This window comes from Triplophysa rosa, linkage group LG4 (assembly GCF_024868665.1).
Source record: "Triplophysa rosa linkage group LG4, Trosa_1v2, whole genome shotgun sequence".
NCBI lineage: Eukaryota > Metazoa > Chordata > Actinopteri > Cypriniformes > Nemacheilidae > Triplophysa > Triplophysa rosa.
Window position 1 is genome coordinate 627,138 of NC_079893.1, and position 22,995 is coordinate 650,132.

The window sequence follows — 22,995 nt, forward strand, 5'->3', positions numbered from 1 at the left end:
ATACACCTGTAATTCTCAGTTGGCATGGCTGTTTCACTTTAAGTTCAAATGGATCTGTTGCATTTGACAGTTGTAGTGTGACTAACTGCATTCGTTTTATAAATACTTTCAATCATTGTCATCGTTGAGTTGCATGCGTCCACTGATATCCTTACACGTTAATTTGCTTGTGTTCATTTGTTCATTGTCATTGCTCCTGTTTGTCTTGTCTCCTGTGTCCTTCCCTCATGAACGCGCCTTTGTAAACCGAATTAAAGATGTGCCTGTGGTGGGTGATCTCAGCTTTGTCGATTTCACGGACACCACGATCGGAATTAGATGGACCCCGGTTAATTTCCCAGCGGTTACTGGATACCACATTACGGTAGTTCCGACTGGCCAGAGTTCCCCCATCTTGGAGGACGTTGTGAACTCCTCCACCAGCTATTATACGGTGCGCGGACTGGAGCCGGGCATCAATTTTGACATCACCGTGACCTCCATCACAGATGACGCGGAGAGCGAGCCCTCAGTGATCACACAGCAAACTCAGTCTGGTGAATTATTCCACATAGGTTAATCCTTACATTTCAGCAGGGTGGGGAATGGAAAAGTGAGAGGATACAGATTTTAAAAAGGAAGAACTTTTCTTTCCTTCCATTTCTCTTGTTCGAGCGAGAGCTTCAAGACAGCCTCGTCATAACCATCTGACATAATTAGAAAGGTTCATAAGAAATGGTATGGTATAATATTAGGAAAGGCCACTTAGATGTGTTAGCTTTAGCAGACAGCTTCCAATCACTCGCCACAAGCGTTTGGTATTAAGAATGGGTGACTTTGTAACCTTATGAGTTTGTAACCCAAATTGTCCATTGATGCGTCAGGTGTACCAGCCCCAACAAACCTAAACTTTGCAGAGGTGGGCTCAGACACCATGCGGGTGTCATGGACCGCGCCCTCTGTTCAGCCCTCTGAAATCAGTCGCTTTGTCATCCGTTACCATCCCACCAATAATGATGACGACTCGCAGGAGGTCAACGTGGGAGGCAGCACCAGCACCTTCGCCCTGCAGAGTAAGAGATGCCCAATGCCTTTATTACCCTTAGTAAAACATGTAGATTAAACATACAGGGGAATTATTTCACCTGCTGACAATACCAATGCCTCCAATTCAGACCTGATGCCAAACACAGAGTATCTGGTGAGCGTGGTGTGCGTCTATGAAGACAGGGAGAGCCAACCCGTTACTGGTGTTCAGAAAACAAGTAAGTCTTTGAAAAGGTTCAATGGTTTTCTTGTCTCTCTGTGAAGTCCGTCAGATCTCGCACATCTCAATTGTTTTTGGCTTCACACAGGACTGGACTCCCCCACAAATCTGGACTTCTCAGATGTCTCCACTAACTCATTTACTGTGCACTGGATGGCCCCCCGTGCCATCATTACCGGCTACCGTCTGCGCTATCAGCCGACCAGTGAGGGACGTCCTAAAGAAGAGAGACTTCCGCCGACAAGAAATTACTTCACGCTGGCAAATCTGGCCCCTGAAACTGAGTACATTGTCTACATTTATGCTGTTAGCAGCGGTAGAGAAAGTCTCCCACTTACTGGAAAACAAGCGACTGGTGAGATTTAAACAATTAAAGAATTATGTGTGAATTGTAAAGTGCACTTTTAAACTTGTTTATACTGTACTTGTAGTCTCTTATGCTCCCACTGACCTGGCTGTGACGTCCACCACACCAACAAGCATCACCATCTCCTGGGACGCTCCTGCAGTCACCGTACGCTACTATAAGATCACGCATGGTGAAACAGGTACAGCGCTATCAACGTTAAGTCTTGGGTGACATTGATTCTCTTGATTCTTAATGCTTCTCGGTGTCTTGAAGGTGAAAGAGACACGCCCAGAGAGTTCACCGTCCCAGGAACAGAATCCACCGCCACTATCCAGGGCCTGCGGCCGGACACAGAGTACACCATCACGCTGTATGCTGTGACAGGCAGGGGAGATAGTCCTGCCTCCAGCACGCCAGTTATAGTCACGCACAGAACCGCAGGTGACAGTAAGTACACATAATGACCTCCAGTTGTACTCAGAATTACTTCCAGTACTCAAAAAGGGTAAAAAATATATCCCTTTTACATAGCTGTCAAATTTGTGTATGCACCCATTCTCACTTTAATTGTCAAGACATGCAGATGTGTTCAGATGACCATCAGCTTTCCAAATTTCATAAGTTTTTGTGGTCTGTCCTCTTTTCTATTGTCAGGTATAGCATCCCCATCAGATTTGGATGTTACTAATATTCGTGATAATGAATTGACAGTCAGGTGGAGCCCAGCAAGAGGCCCCATCACAGGATACAGAGTAACGGGAACGCCCAAGGACGGGACAGGCCCTTCCTTTGTTGAGGTGGTGGGTCCCGGTGAGACAACCCGCATTATTTCTTTTTTAAATTTCTACTCGTGGGTTTTGGACTGTTTATTTTGTTATAATATGAGTGTTGTTGTCTGCCTTATTCAGAGCGCACGGAAATGACCATACGTGGCCTAGTGCCCACAGTGGAGTACACGATTAATGTCGTTGCTATTGGTCGAGAGGGTAAGAGCTCCCCTGTGGTGGAAAAAGCTACAACGGGTTAGTGAGTTGAATAGCAAGTCGCCTACCTTAAATGTTGTTTCAAAACTGAGTATCTGTTGTCTTGTTTAAACTAGGGCTGAAAGATGAATTGCCTTTGCGAAAATAACTATTTTGCGATTCTTTTATAATCGTAAAGGCTCACCATGAACTCGCTGCTGTGCCGACATGTCATGACCATGGTCATGTTGATGTTGTAAAATGTTTACAAGGCTGAAATTTAATGTACTACTGTGATAGAAGTATCTTAATAAAAATGCGTCAGTCATAAAAACTTCCTGTCACCTAATCTTATCATAACATATATGTTTGGCCTACAGGAAAAAACAGTTTAGGTGTAATCTGTCTAACATTGTGTTGTGTTGGTCATACTGTACAATGATTCATTACTTGTTTTGATGAATAATATGATAAAGAACTTCAAAAAATAACCCCACATTAAATCATGTTTAAATCGCAAATCATTCAGCCCTAGTTTAAACAGACAAACGTTGTGGTTCAAAGCCTGTTTCTTATGGGACTAGAAGAAGCAACCTTCTGGTTAACATTGCTGTGCTAACTTTGCTCTTCTAAATCTCTAGCATCTTTGCCACACCCAAGGGACCTGACCTTCTCCAACGGCGACACCACCTCCATGCTTGTGACCTGGGATGCTCCACAGACCCCTGTGACCTCCTACAGGGTTATGTACTCTAGTCCGGAGGAGGGAGAGAGAGAGTACCAACCAGCCCCACAAGGACAAGATACCAGTGTGCGTCTTCAAGGTCTGCGCCCAGGAACCCAGTACGCCGTTAAAGTAATTCCCATGAAGGGACGATTCCCCATGAACACGCTTGAAGGCACCTATTCCACCACCCGTGAGGACTTCGATTCCTCTGGTAGGACATCAGTGATGTGAAAATGTACTTTTTAACAATTATCCTCATTGTTGTCTTGCAAGTTAGCTGACTCTCAACCTTACCCAGCTTGTTCAAACAGACAGAGGTTTTAGTTTTTTATTGGGTGGGAGCCAGCATCCTTCTTGTTAACATTGCTGTGTTACAGACATTTTTGCAAAAATACACCACTAACATTACCCTTCCAACTATCTAGCATCATATCCATACCCGAAAGACCTGACCTTCTCCAATGTGGACACCACCTCCATGCTTGTGACCTGGGATGCTCCAAGGACGCCCGTAACCTCCTACAGGGTTCTGTACTCTAGTCCAGAAGAGGGAGAGAGAGAGTACCAACCAGCCCCACGTGGACAAGATACCAGTTTGCATCTCCAAGGTCTGCGCCCAGAAACCCAGTACAGTGTTAGAGTGATTCCCATGAAGGGACGATTCCCGATGAACACCCTTGAAGGCACCTATTACACCGCCCGCGAGGACACCGGTTCCACTGGTAGGGCATCTGTTATGTGGAATTCAACTTTAAACTTGAACCTCATGATTGTTGTCATGTTTGTTAATTACTCTCTACTTGACCTTCCCCAGGTGTTCCTGCCCCCACCGAAATTCAGTTTCTCGACATAAGTCCATCCTCCTTTATTGTGGCATGGCAAGCACCTAACGTCAGGCTTTCTGGATACCGTTTGACAGTCACCCCAAAGAATCAGTATGCCTCAGCCAAAGAAATGAACGTTGCACCAGACTCCACACAAGTCTTGGTCCCTGGCCTCATGGTAATATCACTTGTCTTGAGGTTGTTTTGACCAACCACAAGCAACCCGTCTTTGGCCTAAGCTTCTGTTGTTTGCTTCCAGGTGGCCACTCCTTATAATGTTCATGTCTACGCTCTGAAGGGTTCAGAAAGCAGTGCTCCTCTAACTGGGCAATGTACCACTGCTGACAGTAAGTGTCTCCTAAGTAATACACAAATGTCATTATAGACCATTTATAATTTGTTCTTGACCTATAAAAGTAAACTGTTATTGGCTCCACAGATATAACCCCACCTCGCAGAGTCCGAGTCTCGGATGTAAAGGATAACTCCTTCACTCTTACGTGGCGTGTTGTCAATAACGAGCCAATGACGGGTTTCCTAATTGAAGCCACACCCAAAAGCGGTCACCCGACCATCAGGAAAACTATACCTGCCGATCAACGCTCCTACATAGTCACTGGTATGCAGACTATGAATATGCAAGTGTTTGATTTGAATGAATGAATATTTCTGGTGGTTAAATTCATTTTGTTTCATAACTCAGGTTTACAGCCAGGCATGATGTATTTGGTCAACATGTATACGTTAAATGGAAATACTCGCAGCCCACCTTTCACATTGACTCAATCCACTGGTATGAAACTTAATTGTCTCCAGAAAAAGAGAATTACGTGCAAAGTGCACAACATTACGTTAATAACTTTTATAAGAACCTTTATATTTGTAGGTTTGTGTTTTTGCAGCTCGCCCAGCTGTTGAGGCTCCAACCAACCTTCAGTTTACCACTCTGACTCCCACTTCCATCGCCTTCACTTGGCAACCCCAGGCGACACAAATCACAGAATATTATGTCACTTACGAAGAACAGGGAGGTTCTCCTCGTGAAGTCACACCACGCCCCCGCGTTGACCAGAACTTTGCCACCATCACCGGTTAGACCCAGATTTTACTGTCATTTACGATAATGTCAGGTACTCTAGACAAACAGTTTGCTTAATTGTGTTACTGTAACAGGTCTGAGACCAGCCACTGAATACATCATAAAGATCATTGCCATCCTGAATAACCAGAGAAGTGCACCGCTGATCGGCACAGCCAGAACTCGTAAGTGACATTCATTTACGCAGACTTTAAGATATAAATGTTTTGTCTCAAATGTTTTGGTAAAAGCTGGATGGTTTGGGGTTGCAGGCATGAATTAATGCTGCAGTAGCAATTAAACAAGTTTAACTTTATTTTTTCGATAAACCAACACTATATTATTTCAAAGCTTGGATTTCGCACTGGCTGGCATTTTGCTAAAACACACAGGCTAAGCCAAGGTTTTGCTTGTGCGTAGCTTACAGTATTCAGATATTCATTGGAGTTGTTCGATAGAATTATCGGAAAGATTTTGAATATCACAACTGTAGCAAAATGATGGGAAATTGCTTTTAATGTGGCTTAGCTTATCCGCCAAGTTAGCTGGACTGCTAGCTCATCGCTGCCTTATTTAATTGATTTAATTGAAGCCAAGCGTTCCAGGAATCAAACCATAAATGTTTCTAAATTTATTATAAACGTGTAAACAAAACAGAACAGTATAATAATTATCAATGCAAACTGAAACTCGTCTGAAACGACGAAAGAAATGACGTTTTACATGACACAACAAACTGACTAGTATTCTAGTCACCATCTTTTACAAGTAGGCTATATTTTGAAATGTTAATACGGCTGCTCCTCCCTATTGATTATAGAGGAACTTGGTAGATTTCTTGAACCTTCTAAAGATCTGGACACACCGGCATTCCTTGACTCCATCTTTACTGCCCCTGCAGGCCTGTAGATGCTACTGTGGCTGTCTCTTGTGCTGCTGCTTTGCTTTTAACACCTTTTTCCCGCCCAGAGCTAAGCTCCAGTCTGCCCAATCTGCCCCACCATGGTGGCCCAGACATACTGGATGTGCCTGAGACTGAAAACCGTGTTCCTGTAGTGGGCCCCACCGGGCCAGAGTCGCCCAATGAGCACGGGCAGCATGTGGAGTACACAGAATACAATAATGAGCCCACTCAACCCAACGGAGGCTACTCGCCTAACCATCCTCAAGCAGGCCCTCAACCTAACCAACCCAGACCCCAGCCTTATGTTCCTCAAGTGGGAGAGACCCTAGTCTACATCCCCAAGGCAGGACCCGATGGGGGTCGTCTGCCTCAGGTTGTTCAGGTGAGTGAAAAACCTGGCGATGGCAATCCTCTTGGTTTTCCAGTGGACAGAACGGGAAGACCGCAGGAGGCCCAGACTTACACAAGCATCTCATGGAAGCCCTACCAGCAGAGCACCGGCTACTTGGTGTCTTGTCAACCCATTACTCATAACGATGAAAATATGTTCCAGGTGAGAACCAGAGAACGATGAGGGTATTTTAGAATAAAGAGGGACAGTGCCGTACAGAATAGAGTTACAGTATCACTGCACGTTTGCTTGTTCGGCAGATGCGTCTCCCTGGAACGACCACAAGCGCCACCCTGATTGGTCTGACCCCTGATGCCTCTTATAATGTCATCGTAGAGGCCCTTAAAGGAGCACTCAGACACAAAATCTTGGAAGAAGTCGTCACTGCTGGAAACATTGGTAAGGGTCAACGAACTTTGATCTCCGCTAAAAAAAACCGCATGTGGTTACCATCATCCTAATATCTTTGTGTTTCTTTTTGGAAAGTTCCAGGAGACGTTTCGTCCAAAAAGGACTCGTGTTATGACACCTTTTCTGGCGCTCACCATGATGTTGGAGAAGAATGGGAGCGTATGTCTGAGACCGGCTTCAAACTCTGGTGTAAATGTCTTGGTTTGGGTAGCGGACATTTCAGATGCGACTCCTCCAGTGAGTAACCTCGAGCCTGAAGTCAGGAACTTCTACCTGTAGACAAAAACGTATTGAATGTGAATCTTCGATCTGCACGCAGAGTGGTGTCACGACAACGGAAACAACTACCGCATTGGTGAAAAGTGGGAACGGCGTGCGGAGAACGGTCACTTGATGAGCTGCACTTGTCTGGGCAACGGCAAAGGAGAGTTCAAGTGCGAGCCACGTAAGTTTAACTTCTAAGTTAGAGTATGCCTGATTTTGTTACGTATCATCGTACTTCACAACTGTGCCAAATTTCAAATGCATCTGAATTGGCTCTGGGTCTATGAAGTGCCATTTTAAAGACTAGAATATGCACTAGATGTAACGGCAGGTGGACAAATGCAGCATTGCCCAGGCTTTGGAAAGTACAGGTTCTTAATAAAATCCTTACACATCTCTGCACAGATGAGTCGGTATGTTACGATGATGGAAAGATGTACCAGGTCGGAAATCAATGGCAGAAGGAATACTTAGGAGCAATCTGCACTTGCACGTGCCATGGAGGACAGCAGGTACAGACGCTTAATTTACGTTAAACTTACAAAAAATGAGTTTTTAGAAAGAAGAGTTGTTTAAAGCGGTGTGTATTAACTCTCCAGGGATGGCGCTGTGAGAACTGCAGGAGACCTGGTTCTGAGATCAACGCTGACCTGCTGAAGAATGTCAACTTAAACACTGGTCACAAAGTGGTGAGTTTTTTTATTTCACATTGCTGACCAAATACTGGTCTGTTACTGGGCGGGTTGTTCTTGACCAGTGCCTTCGTGACAGAATACTAGAACTAGAAATAACTAGACGTAACTAGAAATGCTTTTCCAAATATAATTTAGCTTGGTCACTATCTGAAAGACATTTAGTCAGTGAACATTCAGAATTAGCAGTCATCCAAAAAATGAGCAGGCTGTCCTCTTTCAGATTGGAATATAAAGATATGTGTTCAGAGAAAACATCTCTCGTTATTCTTCCAGAACATTCAATGCCCCATTGAATGTCTCCGACCGGATCTTCTCGCCGATGCCGTGGCCGGTCACAATCACCAAACCAGAGAGTGAACTGCACCCGCACCTTCTTACACATCAACGGATGAATTCATTCACGGTTTCTGGTTGATGTTTTTGTATTCTCTTGCGGTTTAATAAGACAAAACAAGGTTTTTCTGTATTGCCATTGCATTAACCACAAAACGCATCGTAATTTAGCTACATTTGATATGACTTTTGGGTTTGTTTTAACCACAGGTTTTAATTTCAAACAGGAATCAAACCTTTATTACACAGTCAATGACACACATTAAAAACGAAGCACTGTTTTATAAGAATGTCAGGTCTTGATTTGTTCATTGACATTTTCTTTCCGTGATCATTTTTTATTCAGAGTCTGCACTGTTTTTTGGATTGAAAGGTGATTTTTGTGTAATTCTGAGTTTCTCCCCTTCATTCAGTGTTTGGTTTGTGTAGTATGTTATGTTTGTCTCACGTCACCGTTGACGCCAGTTTCCACTACTGTTAAATTCCTTTGATGAAACTCAACATAACTCCATCATTGTATTTATAAGATTCAATCCAAGTCATCTGGATGAAAGGTTCAAAAACACACGTGTCAACAAATGCAAATAAATTGCAAGAGAACCTTTGAGAATCTGTTGTAGTTGATTTATTACATAATGCTCAAGAGACACTAAAGACGGTAGGAATGTGTCAGGGAGTGTTACAGTATTTCACAAACATGAGGATGATTTCACGTTGCAAACATTAGTTTTTTAAACAGCCGCATAAACTTGACTCAATCAAACTATTTAGAGAAACAGGCTTCTTTTGGAAAATTATTCTTGTATATGCTTTGAGGATTAGAGCTTTGACTAAGTTTAAGCAAGAGCACTAGACTTGGTCCGATTAGTAGAAACGTAACATATGAAAGACGTCTGTGAGACGCTTCCAGAACGTCTAGTTTGACACCAGCATCAGTGATGGAAGAGACGGATGTTAGTGTGCACTAAAGTGATGCCCAGCTCATTGCAAGCGTTGATGACGATCCCATCGGCAGTAGAGCCCGACGGAGCAGCGATGTACTCCACCCCGCTCTGAAACAACACGCACACATGGGGAAACTCCTCATTAATCTGAAAACATTTGTTTTTTAAACACTGATGTGCCTCAGGATTTTTGACAGTGAAAGGTGAAAATGCATTCATGCGGTTTTGATTTACCTCTCAAGGTATTAAAAAATTACACACCATTCACGAAAACGTTTCTAATATGAAGGCGTATGCTTAAAATATCGTGAATTTGTTTGTAGACAAAGCTAAAATTGTGCCAACACATTACTTTTCCATTACAGAACAAATATTTAATTAAAAAAACAGATTTTGAAATGCTTTACCTAGACGGAATCATGAAGAAACATCAGCCAATAAGAGGTTAGAACAGATGTGAACTCCAAAATACCGTTTAAAAGCAAATAAAAAATATACATAGTTTTCTTTTATTTGGGATGCTTTTAGTCACAGCATAATTCTCAAAGTTACATTTGTGCTTTTCCATCGTTTGATAAGTTCACAACTATTCTAAATTGTAAAACACTGTGTACTGTATATAATACACCGACTGTGCACATAAAGTGTGCAAAGAAAATAAAAGAAATCAACAAAATAGAAATAAAATGTATGTTACCTGTTTGGCGCGATCAACGTTGTCCCGGAATGGAAAGAAGGCGTCAGAACTGAGAGCCACAGCCTGTAGAGAACTTCTCCAGTTTTTCTTCTCCACCTCCGACAGAAGCTCAGGGACCTCCTCAAACAGACCTTTCCAGAGATCCAGATCTGGACCCTGATGACCAAACACACATGAACCATCAATCAATTACTCATAAATCACATCAACAACCGTCGGGCTAACATAACACAGAATACCTCTCCAATCGTGCCACTGACATACTGATCGATGGCGTTGGCCATCTCGGCACGCTTGACTCCGCTCCTGAATTTCATACCGAGCACTCGCGGATGATGCCGGAGCCACCAGTTATCGGCCTTGTCTCCTGCGAGCCGCGTGCAGTGGATGCGTGACTGCTGTCCGGCACCGATGCCAATCACCTGACGCACACAGAGACCAAACAACAGTCACCAGAACGTTCGCTCTTACTGCATAAAAAGCTCAAGTGTTTTCATAAATTCTATTAAAATACATAATAAAAAAACAGTTAATTAAACATTACATACAGGTACATCTCAAAAAATTTGAATTTCATGAAAAAGGTCAATATTTTTTGTCACTCATTTCAGAAAGTGAAACCCATATATAATATAGATTACACCTGAGCAGTGCCACAGACTGATCGCCTCCATGCCACGCCGCATTCATGCAGTAATTCATGCAAAAGGAGCCCAACCAAATATTGAGTGCATAGAAATGAACATAATTTTCAGAAGCCTGACATTTCTGTTTAAAATGGACTTTTTTTATTGATCTTATTGAGACACTGAATTTTGGGTTTTCATTTAATGTAAGCCATAATCATCAAAATTTCAAGAAATATTTCACTCTATGTGTAATGAATCTATATAATATATGGGTTTCACTTTCTGAAATGAGTGACAAATAATATTGACCTTTTTCATGATTTCAAATCATTTTTTGACCTGTATATACATTTTCTGGCCATTTATTTATTGGTTTGCATTTTATAAGCAGATCTGTGGATACCTGACCGTCCTTCGCATAACACACAGAGTTGGACTGAGTGTACTTCACTGCGATGCTGGCCACGATGAGATCTCGCAGAGCCTTTTCAGAGAGCTGTGATACCAGAAATCAAACAAGTGATTCAACCTGCAACGTTTGCATTCATATCGCCATCTCGGTTTCAAACACCTTGCGGGTTACAATTTAGACGACGTTACAGTCACACAATGTCAAACTGACGACATCTTCATATAAAAACTAACAAAACAGCTCAAATTATAAATCATTATTATATGCTTCCCCTTGTGAATTCTTATTTAATATTGATTTTTATGCATAAACCTTTTTTCAGCTTTAAGCAATAAAGGCAATGCTATTTCATTACATTTCAAATCTCACCAGGATTTGCACGCAGAATTGACAATATCATTGCACACAACGAGGATTAATATTGTGATCTCAATGATATTTTAATGCAATCAAAAAGGAACAAATACTTGAAATGATATCAAACTAGAGCGCGGTTTACACATCAGCCTTTTTAAATAATCTTTTAAAAATGAACGCTGCAACAAACTCTCGGTATTCTTGGAGATTTAAAAATAAAAGCCAATAAAAAATGTCTTAATATTTGTCTACATAAAAAAACAGTACTCGAGTTGACTGACATTTTTTAAACCAACATTATAGACAGTTTTTGTCCTTCTCACCTTCCCCTTGGACACAATGTTGCTCAAGAGCTCTTTATCAACGAGCGCTCCGTTTCTCTTCTGTTTGAGATACAAACCAAACAGCACCCGCACCTCCTCTTCATCCGGTTCATACTCGGGATCCATCTGCAGGAGCGTATAATCTTTAGTAGCAGAAAGCCATGTTAAAACCCAACGAACAGACGCTACACAAGCGGTGGCATTTACTGCCAACATGCGACTGACCCGAAGGACACAATAGTTTCCATTTTTCTTCTTGGACAGAATTCGTAGTGCTTCCTCCTCATAGCCCGGAGCAATAATACCATCAGACACCTGCGAAAGAGGTTTGAAACAAACAGATGTGTAGCAGTGATCTTCATGCGTTAGGATTTCTTTCGACTCGTTCACACGCACCTCTCTAGAGATGATCTTGGCGGTGGGGACATCGCAGACGTCGGACAAAGCAACGAAGTCTCCGAAGGAGGACATCCTATCAGAACCTACAAGACACGGGCTTGGTTTTTGAGGATCAAATGAACGTGTGCATACGGCTGAATCTTTGGAGGGGTGCTGTACCTCTGGCTCTTGCGTATGCCGCAGCGAGAGGACTGAGATCTGGGATCATGTCATTCACCATGCACACTTTGGCCTCCTCTTCACTCAACGGGATGCCAACCGCAGCTCCTAAAACACACCAGAGGAGTCTTCACACCACTAAACAGACGGTGCGGCAAGTATTTAAAGCTACAAGTCATCAGCTACGATTCTGCGCTAAATATCACTTTGATGTCATTTGACCCAGGCGAAGTTCATAAAGTGACCTGCAATGTTAGGTTTTCAACAGAGAGGCCAAAGTGACCAATTTAACCCTCGTGTGGCGTTGGAGTCTGTGGGACACCTTTTCATTTGTTTTTTTCACACACGTCACAGGTTTTTTGGTATATTTCTAGAAAAACAAATGGCACATTTTGTGTTGTTGTATGCGATTACACAGTACCTGCAGGACTGACGTGTTTAAATGAAGTCGCCGCGGGCATCCCGAGAGCTCTTTTCAACTCTCTCACCAGCTGCCAGGCGTTCAGAGCGTCACACAGATTAATGAAACCTGGAGATCCATTGACCACTGCCAGAGAGAGACAGACAGAGGAACATCAAGCGTCTGCGTGTGCACATGGGGCAGTACTTCACAGTTTGGCGTGTCCTGCACCTGTCAGTGGAAGAGCCGAGCGGGACGTGTAGAGCTGAGCGGGCGCTTGATGCGGGTTCATGCCGTAGCGCAGGGGCAGCTGGGAAATGCCTCCACTGTATTCTCGTCTGAAGTAGTCAGAGATGGCCTCGTCGTACTGAGCCGTGTGTGTGAAGGCCTGAGACGGAGTCAACGCAACAATCCATAAATGGGCGATTCTCACGAAATCTTGCTTTCTACGTGTCAAACATGATTTCAAAAAACATTTGTATCAACAAACTTCCTTTATATTCATTTTCTCTTATATTCACATGTTTAAAGGCTTTCATTTCTAAACCTTTACTGACAGTTTAACACAATTACAAAAAAGGCCTTATGGCCGTAACCATTTCAAACTGTCAATCTCATACTAGCATGTTTTGCTAAAAACAAGTGAAGCCATGATACCTAAGAAAGTTTTTATTAATCACACATAATTATTCATGAAAGGGATAGATCATCCAAAAATGAAAATTCTGTCATCATTTACTCACGCTCATGTCATTACATACCTGTATAAATTATAAAGATATTTGGAAGAATGTTAGTCGTTTTCTGTTCCGGGACATCATCCATTACCATATTACTAACCCATTGGTCAAAGGTGCCCGAGAACTCTTTGTTTTCCTAAATTCTTCTAAATATCTCATTACGTGTTCAACAGAACAAAAAAAACAATATCTTTTTTCCTACAATGGTAGGGGATGATGTCCCAGAACTGAAAAGTGCAAACATTCTTCCAAATATCTTTCTCTGTGTTCATCAGAACAAAGACATTTATACAGATTTGAAACAACCCGAGGGCGAGTAAATGATGGCAGATGTTTCATTTTTGGATGAACGATCCCTTTAATGAATAATATTTGAATAGAATATTACACATGTCAAATTTCTGCCAATGTGGAAAACTAGCCGTGTCGGTCATGAGAAGGGAAAAGTCGTGTACACAGCGTGACAGGAGAATGTTACGATTTTAACTAGAAAAATATCAAGTCATTTGTTAACTTGTTGGCCATTTAAAAGACACAAAAACTCAAAATATCTTCTCGTGGTGCACAAAAGAAAGGTTCTGAAGTACATGAAGGCGAATCAATGATGACAGAATTGATGTTCCTGGTGAACTCCCCATTGAAGGTCACGAGAGCACATGACACGTCTCAGACAAACATGATAAACAGTGTTTTTCTGGATTTCTGAGCTGTTGTTCATCGAGCTGAGCGAAACGCACCGATCAATCACTGCACTCATGCCATGTTATTCGTGGCTCACACTGACAGTTTCTCTGGAAGAAACGATTTGACTTGAGGAGAGCTGTTACTCACATCTGCTTCATAGCGCTTCAGCAGACACATTTAAACAGGATTCAGTCCCAAACTAACGCCATGACTTCAGCTACTATTAGTTGTAAAACGCATCAATCTCAAGTCCTCGGGGTTCAGACAAACTAAGGTGAAGTTCGCAGGATGAAAAGAGAGTCTGTCAAACTGACCTTCAGCGCAAGAGTCTTGCGAGTTTCAACCCTGGTGTCGTGGTCCTCAGACGATTCCATTTCCTTGATGACGACGTCATAATCGGACGGATGGCAAACCACCGTCACTCTGGCGTGATTTTTAGCTGCCGCTCTGAGAAGAGTCACTCCACCTAAATGTGACGGACCATAGCCGAACGACACACTGGATCTCACAAAGATGTTCAGGCCATAGTCACAGCCAAAGATTTTTGCTTTGTTATTGATCAACTTCACCTCCAAATCTGATGTATACACAAATCTAAATTTCCTTAATAGAAATGGTCATGTTTTAAATGTACAAAAGCATCCGTCTGAAATGCAAGTACTGCGTGATTAGTACAACTACAGGGAACAAATGTGTGGATGCTTTGGTTTTAATAAAAAGGGAATTTTAAATCAGTACCGACCGATATCAATCTGCTCAACAGCGTCTTCCACGGTCACACTGGAGGATGCAACGGTCTTCACAAACGGGTAAAGATTGCACACGACCACTCTTAAAAAACAAACATCAACATTGAGTTTAAGTGTAAATGTGTTTTTACACACACACACAATCTTTCTTCAATAATAAACGGTAAAGCATTCAAATATGTACAACTATGATGAACCAGAAGTAGTTGTGATGACCTCATGACACATTACAGTACAGTGACCACATGCAGCTCTTTGCTCTCCGGTTAACCAATCAACAGTGACTAGATACCTATACTAACCCTGATTATTAATCTGATGTCATAACTGCTCATGAAATAACACGAAACCAAGAAAACTAAAGATCTCAGTACAACGGCATTACCACGGTATCTAGGACATGTACCATGGGACATGAATGTGTATTTATTAAAGAACAACAATATCACCTGACAAGACTAAACCCGAGTTTCTCCACATCAGCTTCATCAGAAGGAGTTTGTCGGGCCAGAATCCCAGCGTGGACAGCGGGGTGAAGCGTCTTGACGCGTCCTCCAAGCATCTCTGGAAATCCAGTGAGCTCAGACACATCCCTGTGTCAAACAAAGCGTCACATGATGAACAGACGCACAAAATAGATCATCATCTCATGATACTGCATGTTTTTGTCCTGAAAAGCAAAAGAGCCCGCTTCTATTTAGCCTAGGACTTAGAATCCAATCAAAGTAAATGGTGACCAGTTCCAGCTCCAGAAGAAAAGCAAAACCATCACACGTCTGCCCGTGTCTCCAGTCATCTAACCCCCCAACATAGTTTTCATTAATAAATCCCTTTTCTGGCCCACTTTTGGTCCTCCGTGGAGGTTCAGAGCTGCAGTCACCATCCGCTTCCAGTCTCTGAAAAATGCACAACTCAATAATAGTGGATCAATTTCCACGACAGACAAAACGAGTCACATCAGAACAATCGTATGACGGCAGAGTTTAGGATTTTGGGTGAAAGACTGAAGGCAACAAAGCATTTAGTATTGCACCTTTACATGCATTTCGATAACATGCACTGAAGGGCTGATGAAATATTCAAGATGAGTGACCTGACAGTAAGTCCGGAGTCTCTGAGAGTTTTGGCGGTGCCTCCTGACGCCACCAATGACAGACCCACCGTCACCAGCCGCCCGGCGAACTCCACCAGTCCAGTTTTATCCCAAACACTCAGCAGAGCTGAAAGACACCACATCCCATAATAACTACCATTCAGTAGGCTGTGTTATTTTCACACGTGCTCTCTCTTGACACGGTTTAACACCAGCCAGCGGGCTAACGCAGTTGCGCAACATTGAACGCAACTCGACTCATTTCAGGCATTTAAACGCAATACATGTCAACAGAAGCATGCGTGTGGAAAACAAGAGCGTTTTACCCAATTCAGACGCCATCGTGCAGTGTAAAGCAGCGTAAAGTAGGGTCAAGGACAAACGCACGCGCCCGCTCGCTGTTAATCAAAACACGTGGAAATGAAAGTTTCATCCGTTCAGATGCATGCTGGGAAATATAGTTTACGTGAACGTATCCGCCCACTTAATTCAACACAAAGAAATGTAACGTTAAGTAGTTTATTATGTATGATTACTGTTTATAATCAAAACAACTCTAACCGGGAAATTTGGATAGGGTTTTTACATGCACGTATCCCACTTATACGCACTTATTTGACAAACTTGCTTCAGGATGGTGTTTCTTCTTAGAGAAATGGCGTGCAGGTCATCTTTAGGAACATACCGCTAGAGGGCGCCTGTTGCCCGCCGCTTGTTTCCACACACCTTCCCCATCAGTCTCTTGAAGGTTTTTATTCTTCATCCAGTGTTTGCTTTTATGGAAGCATATTGACAGAGGTTGATTCAATCTTATAAACTGAACTTTTTATAGTTGCTGCACAAGATAAAACATCAAACATTAAACACAGAAATGGCATTTGAAGCCATTAAAGCACTTTTACTTTTCTGTCGGTTTATGAGTTTATTGTAGGCCTACGTGGGTTATTTTACACCCTGAGAGGAATTTCGCATATTTCTATGGTATGAAAACAATAGTTGATGGTTGACACAAACTTCAAAAAGAAGCACAGTATGTTTTTATTAGCCTACTTGGTTAAACCAACATCCACATGTATATACACTGTCTGGAAACACCGGATACACTCTTCTCAAGGAAATCAGGCTAAGAGAGACGAAGTTGACCTTCTTAAAGAAAACCAAGATGCTTTCTCCAGAATGGTCGTCGGATCAAATATGATTTTAACTTTTTATAAATATTGATGATCATGGGTAGCTACTGAAATATACAAAATGTCGTTTTTTTTGTATGTTTTTGGAGCATTTGGAGCACATTGGATCTCGAGCAGACGGTAGTAAAGCAATGAAATGAGCTATAAAATGGCAGAATTTCTATTTACACACAACATCCACAGAGCGACAACTGTGACATCAATCTTGAGATCAGATACGATTAAAACAAGCCACGGGAAACTTCAGACAAACACTTGCGTTCAGATTTGCGTTTTTTTGCAGATTCAAACTCAGAACAAGTTACTTTCCGATCAAATCAACGTTCTCGAGACGTTCTCCAAAGGTTCTGTAAAAGTTCTTTTAAAGTTATCAAACATGTTCTTGTCCTCAGTAACATTTAAAGGACATATTACGTCAATCAATGCATTGTTAGTGAAATGTTTAAAGGTCCAGAATTTAGGCTAATGGGAATTTCAGCAAAGCATTTAGTTCATTCGTCAGGAAAGTCACGTGTGCTTTCCACCTTGAGTTTTAAAGCCCGTCTCACTTCAGCTGCTGTAAATGTTGCGTTTCGGTTCAAATTCATAATGACTTTATTAGGGCACTCAAGAAGGGTGTCGTTTTAATGACTAGGCTTGTGCCAACCCGACTCTCTTATGACTTCAGGAAACCCGTCTTTGTAATTTAATTAAAGTGAACAAACGGCACGTGCACCCGCGCGCGCGAGCGATCCAGCCGATCCCAACCGGACCGATTTGCGCCACCTATGTCAGTTAAGTTGATTGCATCGATTTCATTGATTTGCAACGGCTTCGGGCTAATTTCATCTCCCAAGGTGTGCACTCTATCTCCGGCGACACTGCTTATTTATTCCTTTACCCATATACCTCTTTTATATTTTGCCAAGTGATTAGATGAAAGTGTTTCACCAGGGCTAAGAAAAGTCTCTTTTGCGGAGGTTGGGGGAATCGATCACTTTTTATTTGCTCGAGGGTCACCGCAGGTTGGGTGTTATTGATGCTCTTAAATGCATCACAAGTGTGTTTAGTCAAGGTCTGGCGGAACGCTGAGGTAAGCAAGAAAGCGGCCTAAACATGATTGTACATTACTCTGGGCCTATGTAAAAGTAATTGAAGCTCATTTGTTCATTTTGCGAACGTTATACTGAGGTCGAAGTTTATTTTTGTGCAAACTGTATTTTCCATTACTTGATCAGATGAAAATGTGGTGCTTGCTCACGCTAAGCGTGCCAAAACGTTCCCAGTTGGGTTTTTTTCGCCTGAGATCTTTAATAATATTGACCGCATAGACTTGACAAATGTGAGCTCAGTTTGACACACTGTTCTCTTCTGAAAGTCAAAAGGAGACATGTGTGACCCTTCCGTTTCTCAGGAGAAATAAGGAGAACCATTTTGATTCCCCATAAGAACCTTAAAACAACTTTATGGAAGCATACAGCCCAACAAAGAACACTTGAGAAATATTTATTTTTCCTCCTACAAGAGATGCTTGACACGGAACCTGAACACCAGCGTGCCACAACCCCGGCCTTGCTTTGTCCTTGCCAGATCTGCACCTGTAATCGTCAGCGCCAGACGGTTATATATTTATCTTCTGATCTGCCGTGATTGTGTCTAATTGGCAGATCAGGAGTTCATTAAAGCAGATTAAGCCCAGCGGAAGATGTGAAGAGACACGGCGTTGTATCGGTGAACGGGGTTACGGCACAGGAGAGAATTAGCTGATTAAAATGGACGAGCGCTTGGACATAAGGTGGGAGGGGCCGCGGGTGATTGATGGGTAGATGTGGCAGCTTGAAGTGTTTGGCTGAGGCACGTCAAGCCAGTTGCTGTAGAACGAGCGAGATGTCTTCATCAATTTACAGCCATTACGGTGTCATAAGGAGAGATGCACTTGCATGAGACAATCAATCTCACAAACGCATTCATTTCTTCACAACACAATGCCAGGTTACTTTACCAGACACGCAAACCCGGAAGAGAGAAATGATTTGTCCGAGACATCAATGAAATGACATATTTTAAGAAAAAGAGTCAGAAACATGACAAATGTCAAAAGACAAAATGACAAACGATAAAAGCGTCTGCTAAATGACTAAATGTAAATGTGACAGATGTGTGTGTCATGAGAGTTTGAGGAGAGACGTCAACGGTGTGTCAAACTGAGCTCAGATTTCTCTCGTCTGCAATCAAAAGTCAATATGACTGAAGATCTCAAACATTTCTCATCACATTTACTCAAATCCAGATGATTTCACCTCTACAATCTACATTCATTTGAGTTCTCCAGACTCTGGAACTAACTTAATACTTCAATAAAACACAACTGAAAACTCCATCAAATCTCCTGTTCTACACACACACACACTGGTATAAACGTGTGTCCACCCGCCCGCACCTCACATTTTTACCGTAAGCTCGTTTAATTTTCCTGAAATAGGCCGGTGACAGCTGCTTCATGTTGATGGAGTATGGAGACAAATGAAACGGTGGACTGACATGCCGTTATCCGTCCCGGGACGCCGTTCATCTTCTCATCGCATACACAAACACGCACATTCGTGGCTTTATGGTATCACTTATCATGATTACTGCAAGAAACCGGTAAGCGTTTGCATTAAGCCTTTTTCTGGGATGTTGACAGAAAGAACAATTGATGTGAATATTAAGTGGTATTTATCGCTGATATAATGGCAGAAAAGAAACGGGATGCCTGTAAGTGAGTTTTTGCTTGATGTACTTTTCCATAAGTATTTTTTTGCTTTTATATACTGATTTATACAATAACTCCTTGCGAGATTTGACACGTGACAGTTTGCATTACAAACAATTACGTTTCTGATGCCTGATGTTGGTTTGATGTCAACAGCCTGTTGAAAACATGAGTGAAATATCACTTGTGCTATTAGCAATCTGGCAAAAACGTCAGATCCTATGTTATGACTGTGTAAAAAAATGTATTGAGGGCAAGATCTGAATATCATTGAGACGTACGGTGAGCTCTTTTGAAGCAAACAACCACCTAGAAACCACCCAGCGATGCACCGAAGGCCTTGGAGGTGGCGAGCATCACTTACCATTTCTTGACCAAATGTAAATGTTGAATTGAACCTTACTGGCTGATTCTTGTATATAACATGTTTAGAGGTGAAGATGTTGAATGAGATGAACGGCAGCACCTGTAATGGGTGTAATTAGAGCGAGTGGATGGATACAAACCGGATTACAACCTCCAGCAACGAGGTGAAGTGCTCTGACAAATGGAGGGAGCGAGTAATCTCTCTCTCTCTCTCTCTCTCTCTCTCTCTCTCTCTCACACACACACACACAAATATGCAGAGAAACATGAATACACACACATGGCTGTACATACGTCTCTCTGTAGCTCTGCACAGTAAACTGTGTTTTACCTTTCTGGTGACTTACATGAAGTCATAAATTAATCAGCAAGTGGATATAACACAAGAATAATATTATTTACAGAATCCCTGTCCGTTTTATCAATAACAAATATTGTCAATATAATAAAAAACATGAGATGTGTAGTGGCCAAAAGTGATGTCCAGCGTTGGAAAATGGACATCTTTGCTCTTTATTCAAAAACATTTGTGTATATGATGGTGTGATTGCATTTGGATTGTAAACTGATGCTTAGCTTGAGAGGAATTTGAGGACCCTTCGCAAAATCACCAACAAAATATGATTAACACTTAAATTTGTACTCAATGTTTTATTTATTTACTCTAAGCTTTTTGTTTTTCTATGCATGTTTTGTATATTAGAACCAATGCTCCTTGATATGCTGTAGTTTGCCTTTTTGGGAAAACGATTTGGTCCGATAAATATATTTAAAGGGACAGTTCACCCAAAAATGAAAATTATGTCATCATTTACTCACCCTCAATTTGTTCCAAACCTGTATACATGTCTTAAAGGAAGATATTTATAAGAATGTCAGATCTTGAGTATTTATTTTCCCTATTATGCACTCAAATAATTGATTTGTTGAGTTACTTAAAAAAGCTGCGTCAAGTGGTTCCACGCAACAATATTAAGTCATTTGAACAAATAATACTTTAGTTGTATGAACAAAATAAATTTAAGTAATGTTGACAAAACGTTTTTGAGTAAATCCAAACCATTCCGATTGTACCAGTACTTTTAAGTTAATTGAACTCAATATTTATCCTTCTCAATGGTACGTTTTGTTGTCATACATAAATAATATACAGACTTACTGCATGTAAGTCAAAACACAATGAGCCAATCAGATGAGAGGCATCTCAGTACTGGCATTAGCACAGTTAAAGCTCATTGGATGATGCAGTAGACATCAGGGCTCGCACAAACCTCTCACAGCCTATAAGCCCATGTACCGCTCTTCTAAACAATGGTCACCCTAAAACTCAAAAACACAACAAACTCTTTAAACCTCAAAGATAAATGAACATTAAGCACAAAATAACACAAAGTTTCGAAATGTACTGCCTAAATGCGGGGAACTGAAAATCCCCCTCAACCACCCAGATAGCACAATTCATCTGGTTTACGTCTATTCGACGTCTGCATTTACATCTGCAAGACATCTGCAATACGTAGTTTGCTCATCTGCAATACGTCTCGGAGACGTCTGAACGTCTGTAATACATCTGCTAAAGATCTGGAGATCTGCTGCGTAAAAACATCTGCTAAACATCTTAGAAAGAGCTGCTTTACATCCATTCTAAATCATAAACATCTTACAGACATCTTCTAGATGTCTATATGACGTCTAACAGCAGACATCTCCGAGACGTATTGCAGATGAGCAAACAATGTATTGTAGATGTCTTGCAGATGTAAATGCAGACGTCAAATAGACGTAAGCCAGATGTATGTGTGCTATCAGGGCAGTCATGTTCATAGTTGCCAATTCCGCTTATAATACGCGACCTTGGGCTTCTTTTTCTGTCAAGTCGCGTTAAAAAATCACTTGTTGCGGGTTGCTTGAATAAAAATATGGTTGCTTGTTCTGAACCTGACAAGCAACTTTGTTTCTTTACATCTATGGTCGCTGGTTTGTTCAATCCATTAACACTGTCTGCTCGAAGGCAGGCTTTTTGTACTACATGCGGCAGAGCATAACTTCACAGCACCGCGAGAGCTATTTGAAAGCATACAGAGACGTCTACTGTCGCATCACTCTCGCGGTACTATGATGTCACGCGCCGATTGGTCTGCGCGGCGCCGCAGGAGGTCACACAACATATCTAAGCACGTAAAACAACATAGAGAAGCCAAGAATGCTACAGTGGTCTCTTCACGTAATCATCGGCGCGCTTTGTGTAATCGGAGGTTAATATACTAAACAGATTAAATATTCACTTAAAGATAAAGATCATTTTATAACCGGGCTACATCATTAAACATGTTAAAAGTGTAGATCTTCGCGTTTGGCTACACAGCGTTATTCAAGCCTAAGCACGTGTGAATAGCGTCATTTGTCCTCAAACACACCGCCTCCTTTCCCCTACCAACTAAACTAAATGTATTACATCTGTCACGATTAGAATGAAATGTGAAAATGAACGAAACGGTCAGATCTGATCACGGTGCAGCAAAGGGGTAGGGAGGGATGACCCTATTTATTAGGCTATAAGGTCAACATCAAACATTTTTATTGTATTAAATAAATGTATTGATCATTGCAGAATATAATTTAAAAAAGTATACATCAAATGCATATAGTTCAGTTTTACTTTATTATAAATGTTTGGCTGTTACAGCTACGTTATGTGGTCATTATATCTTCTCCTTTTCCATCTCTCCAGGCCTATACTGCTCACATCAGAGATTTGCAATTAATTTTTGTAAAATAATTTATGTTTGTGTTTTTCAAACAGGGTAGTGTCAGTTTAAAATGGCCCAGGCTCGTTCATTAATAATAAATAATTGATAATAAATTACATTGATGATCATGAATAATGTTGGGCTTTTGGGCTTGTTTTTGGAGCTGCAGTTGCTTATTTGTCTTG

The 22,995-nt window shown here is 41.7% G+C and overlaps 2 protein-coding genes across 7 annotated transcripts in view; one reads left to right on the forward strand and one right to left on the reverse strand.

Moving 5' to 3' along the window:
* fn1b (fibronectin 1b) overlaps positions 1-8,794 on the forward strand; it is a 25,887-nt gene extending 17,093 nt beyond the window's left edge. The window contains exons 25-47 of one of the 6 annotated variants that reach the window (XM_057331029.1): positions 258-536; positions 864-1,052; positions 1,155-1,244; positions 1,335-1,601; positions 1,678-1,794; positions 1,869-2,042; positions 2,250-2,405; positions 2,504-2,617; positions 3,199-3,495; positions 3,710-4,006; positions 4,099-4,286; positions 4,368-4,455; positions 4,539-4,727; positions 4,812-4,901; positions 5,011-5,199; positions 5,282-5,371; positions 6,156-6,643; positions 6,742-6,880; positions 6,968-7,129; positions 7,212-7,337; positions 7,562-7,668; positions 7,756-7,845; positions 8,125-8,794. In XM_057331029.1, coding sequence (XP_057187012.1) covers positions 258-536; positions 864-1,052; positions 1,155-1,244; positions 1,335-1,601; positions 1,678-1,794; positions 1,869-2,042; positions 2,250-2,405; positions 2,504-2,617; positions 3,199-3,495; positions 3,710-4,006; positions 4,099-4,286; positions 4,368-4,455; positions 4,539-4,727; positions 4,812-4,901; positions 5,011-5,199; positions 5,282-5,371; positions 6,156-6,643; positions 6,742-6,880; positions 6,968-7,129; positions 7,212-7,337; positions 7,562-7,668; positions 7,756-7,845; positions 8,125-8,208 — 4,010 coding nt within the window. In that variant the 3' untranslated portion in view covers positions 8,209-8,794. The remainder of the gene's footprint in view (positions 1-257; positions 537-863; positions 1,053-1,154; positions 1,245-1,334; positions 1,602-1,677; positions 1,795-1,868; positions 2,043-2,249; positions 2,406-2,503; positions 2,618-3,198; positions 3,496-3,709; positions 4,007-4,098; positions 4,287-4,367; positions 4,456-4,538; positions 4,728-4,811; positions 4,902-5,010; positions 5,200-5,281; positions 5,372-6,155; positions 6,644-6,741; positions 6,881-6,967; positions 7,130-7,211; positions 7,338-7,561; positions 7,669-7,755; positions 7,846-8,124) is intronic. The other 5 variants (XM_057331033.1, XM_057331030.1, XM_057331031.1 and 2 more) reach the window with 5 other exon arrangements.
* Positions 8,208-16,207, reverse strand: atic (5-aminoimidazole-4-carboxamide ribonucleotide formyltransferase/IMP cyclohydrolase). The gene is made up of 15 exons (XM_057331035.1): positions 16,097-16,207; positions 15,771-15,897; positions 15,127-15,270; positions 14,671-14,759; positions 14,243-14,394; positions 12,736-12,892; positions 12,526-12,651; positions 12,105-12,212; positions 11,943-12,028; positions 11,772-11,861; positions 11,547-11,672; positions 10,858-10,950; positions 10,065-10,247; positions 9,826-9,981; positions 8,208-9,236 (listed from the first exon to the last, which is right to left on the reverse strand). The coding sequence occupies exons 1-15, from the start codon at positions 16,110-16,112 to the stop codon at positions 9,117-9,119; spliced, it is 1,773 nt and encodes a 590-aa protein (XP_057187018.1). The 5' UTR covers positions 16,113-16,207; the 3' UTR covers positions 8,208-9,116.
* Positions 16,208-22,995: the final 6,788 nt, after the last annotated feature.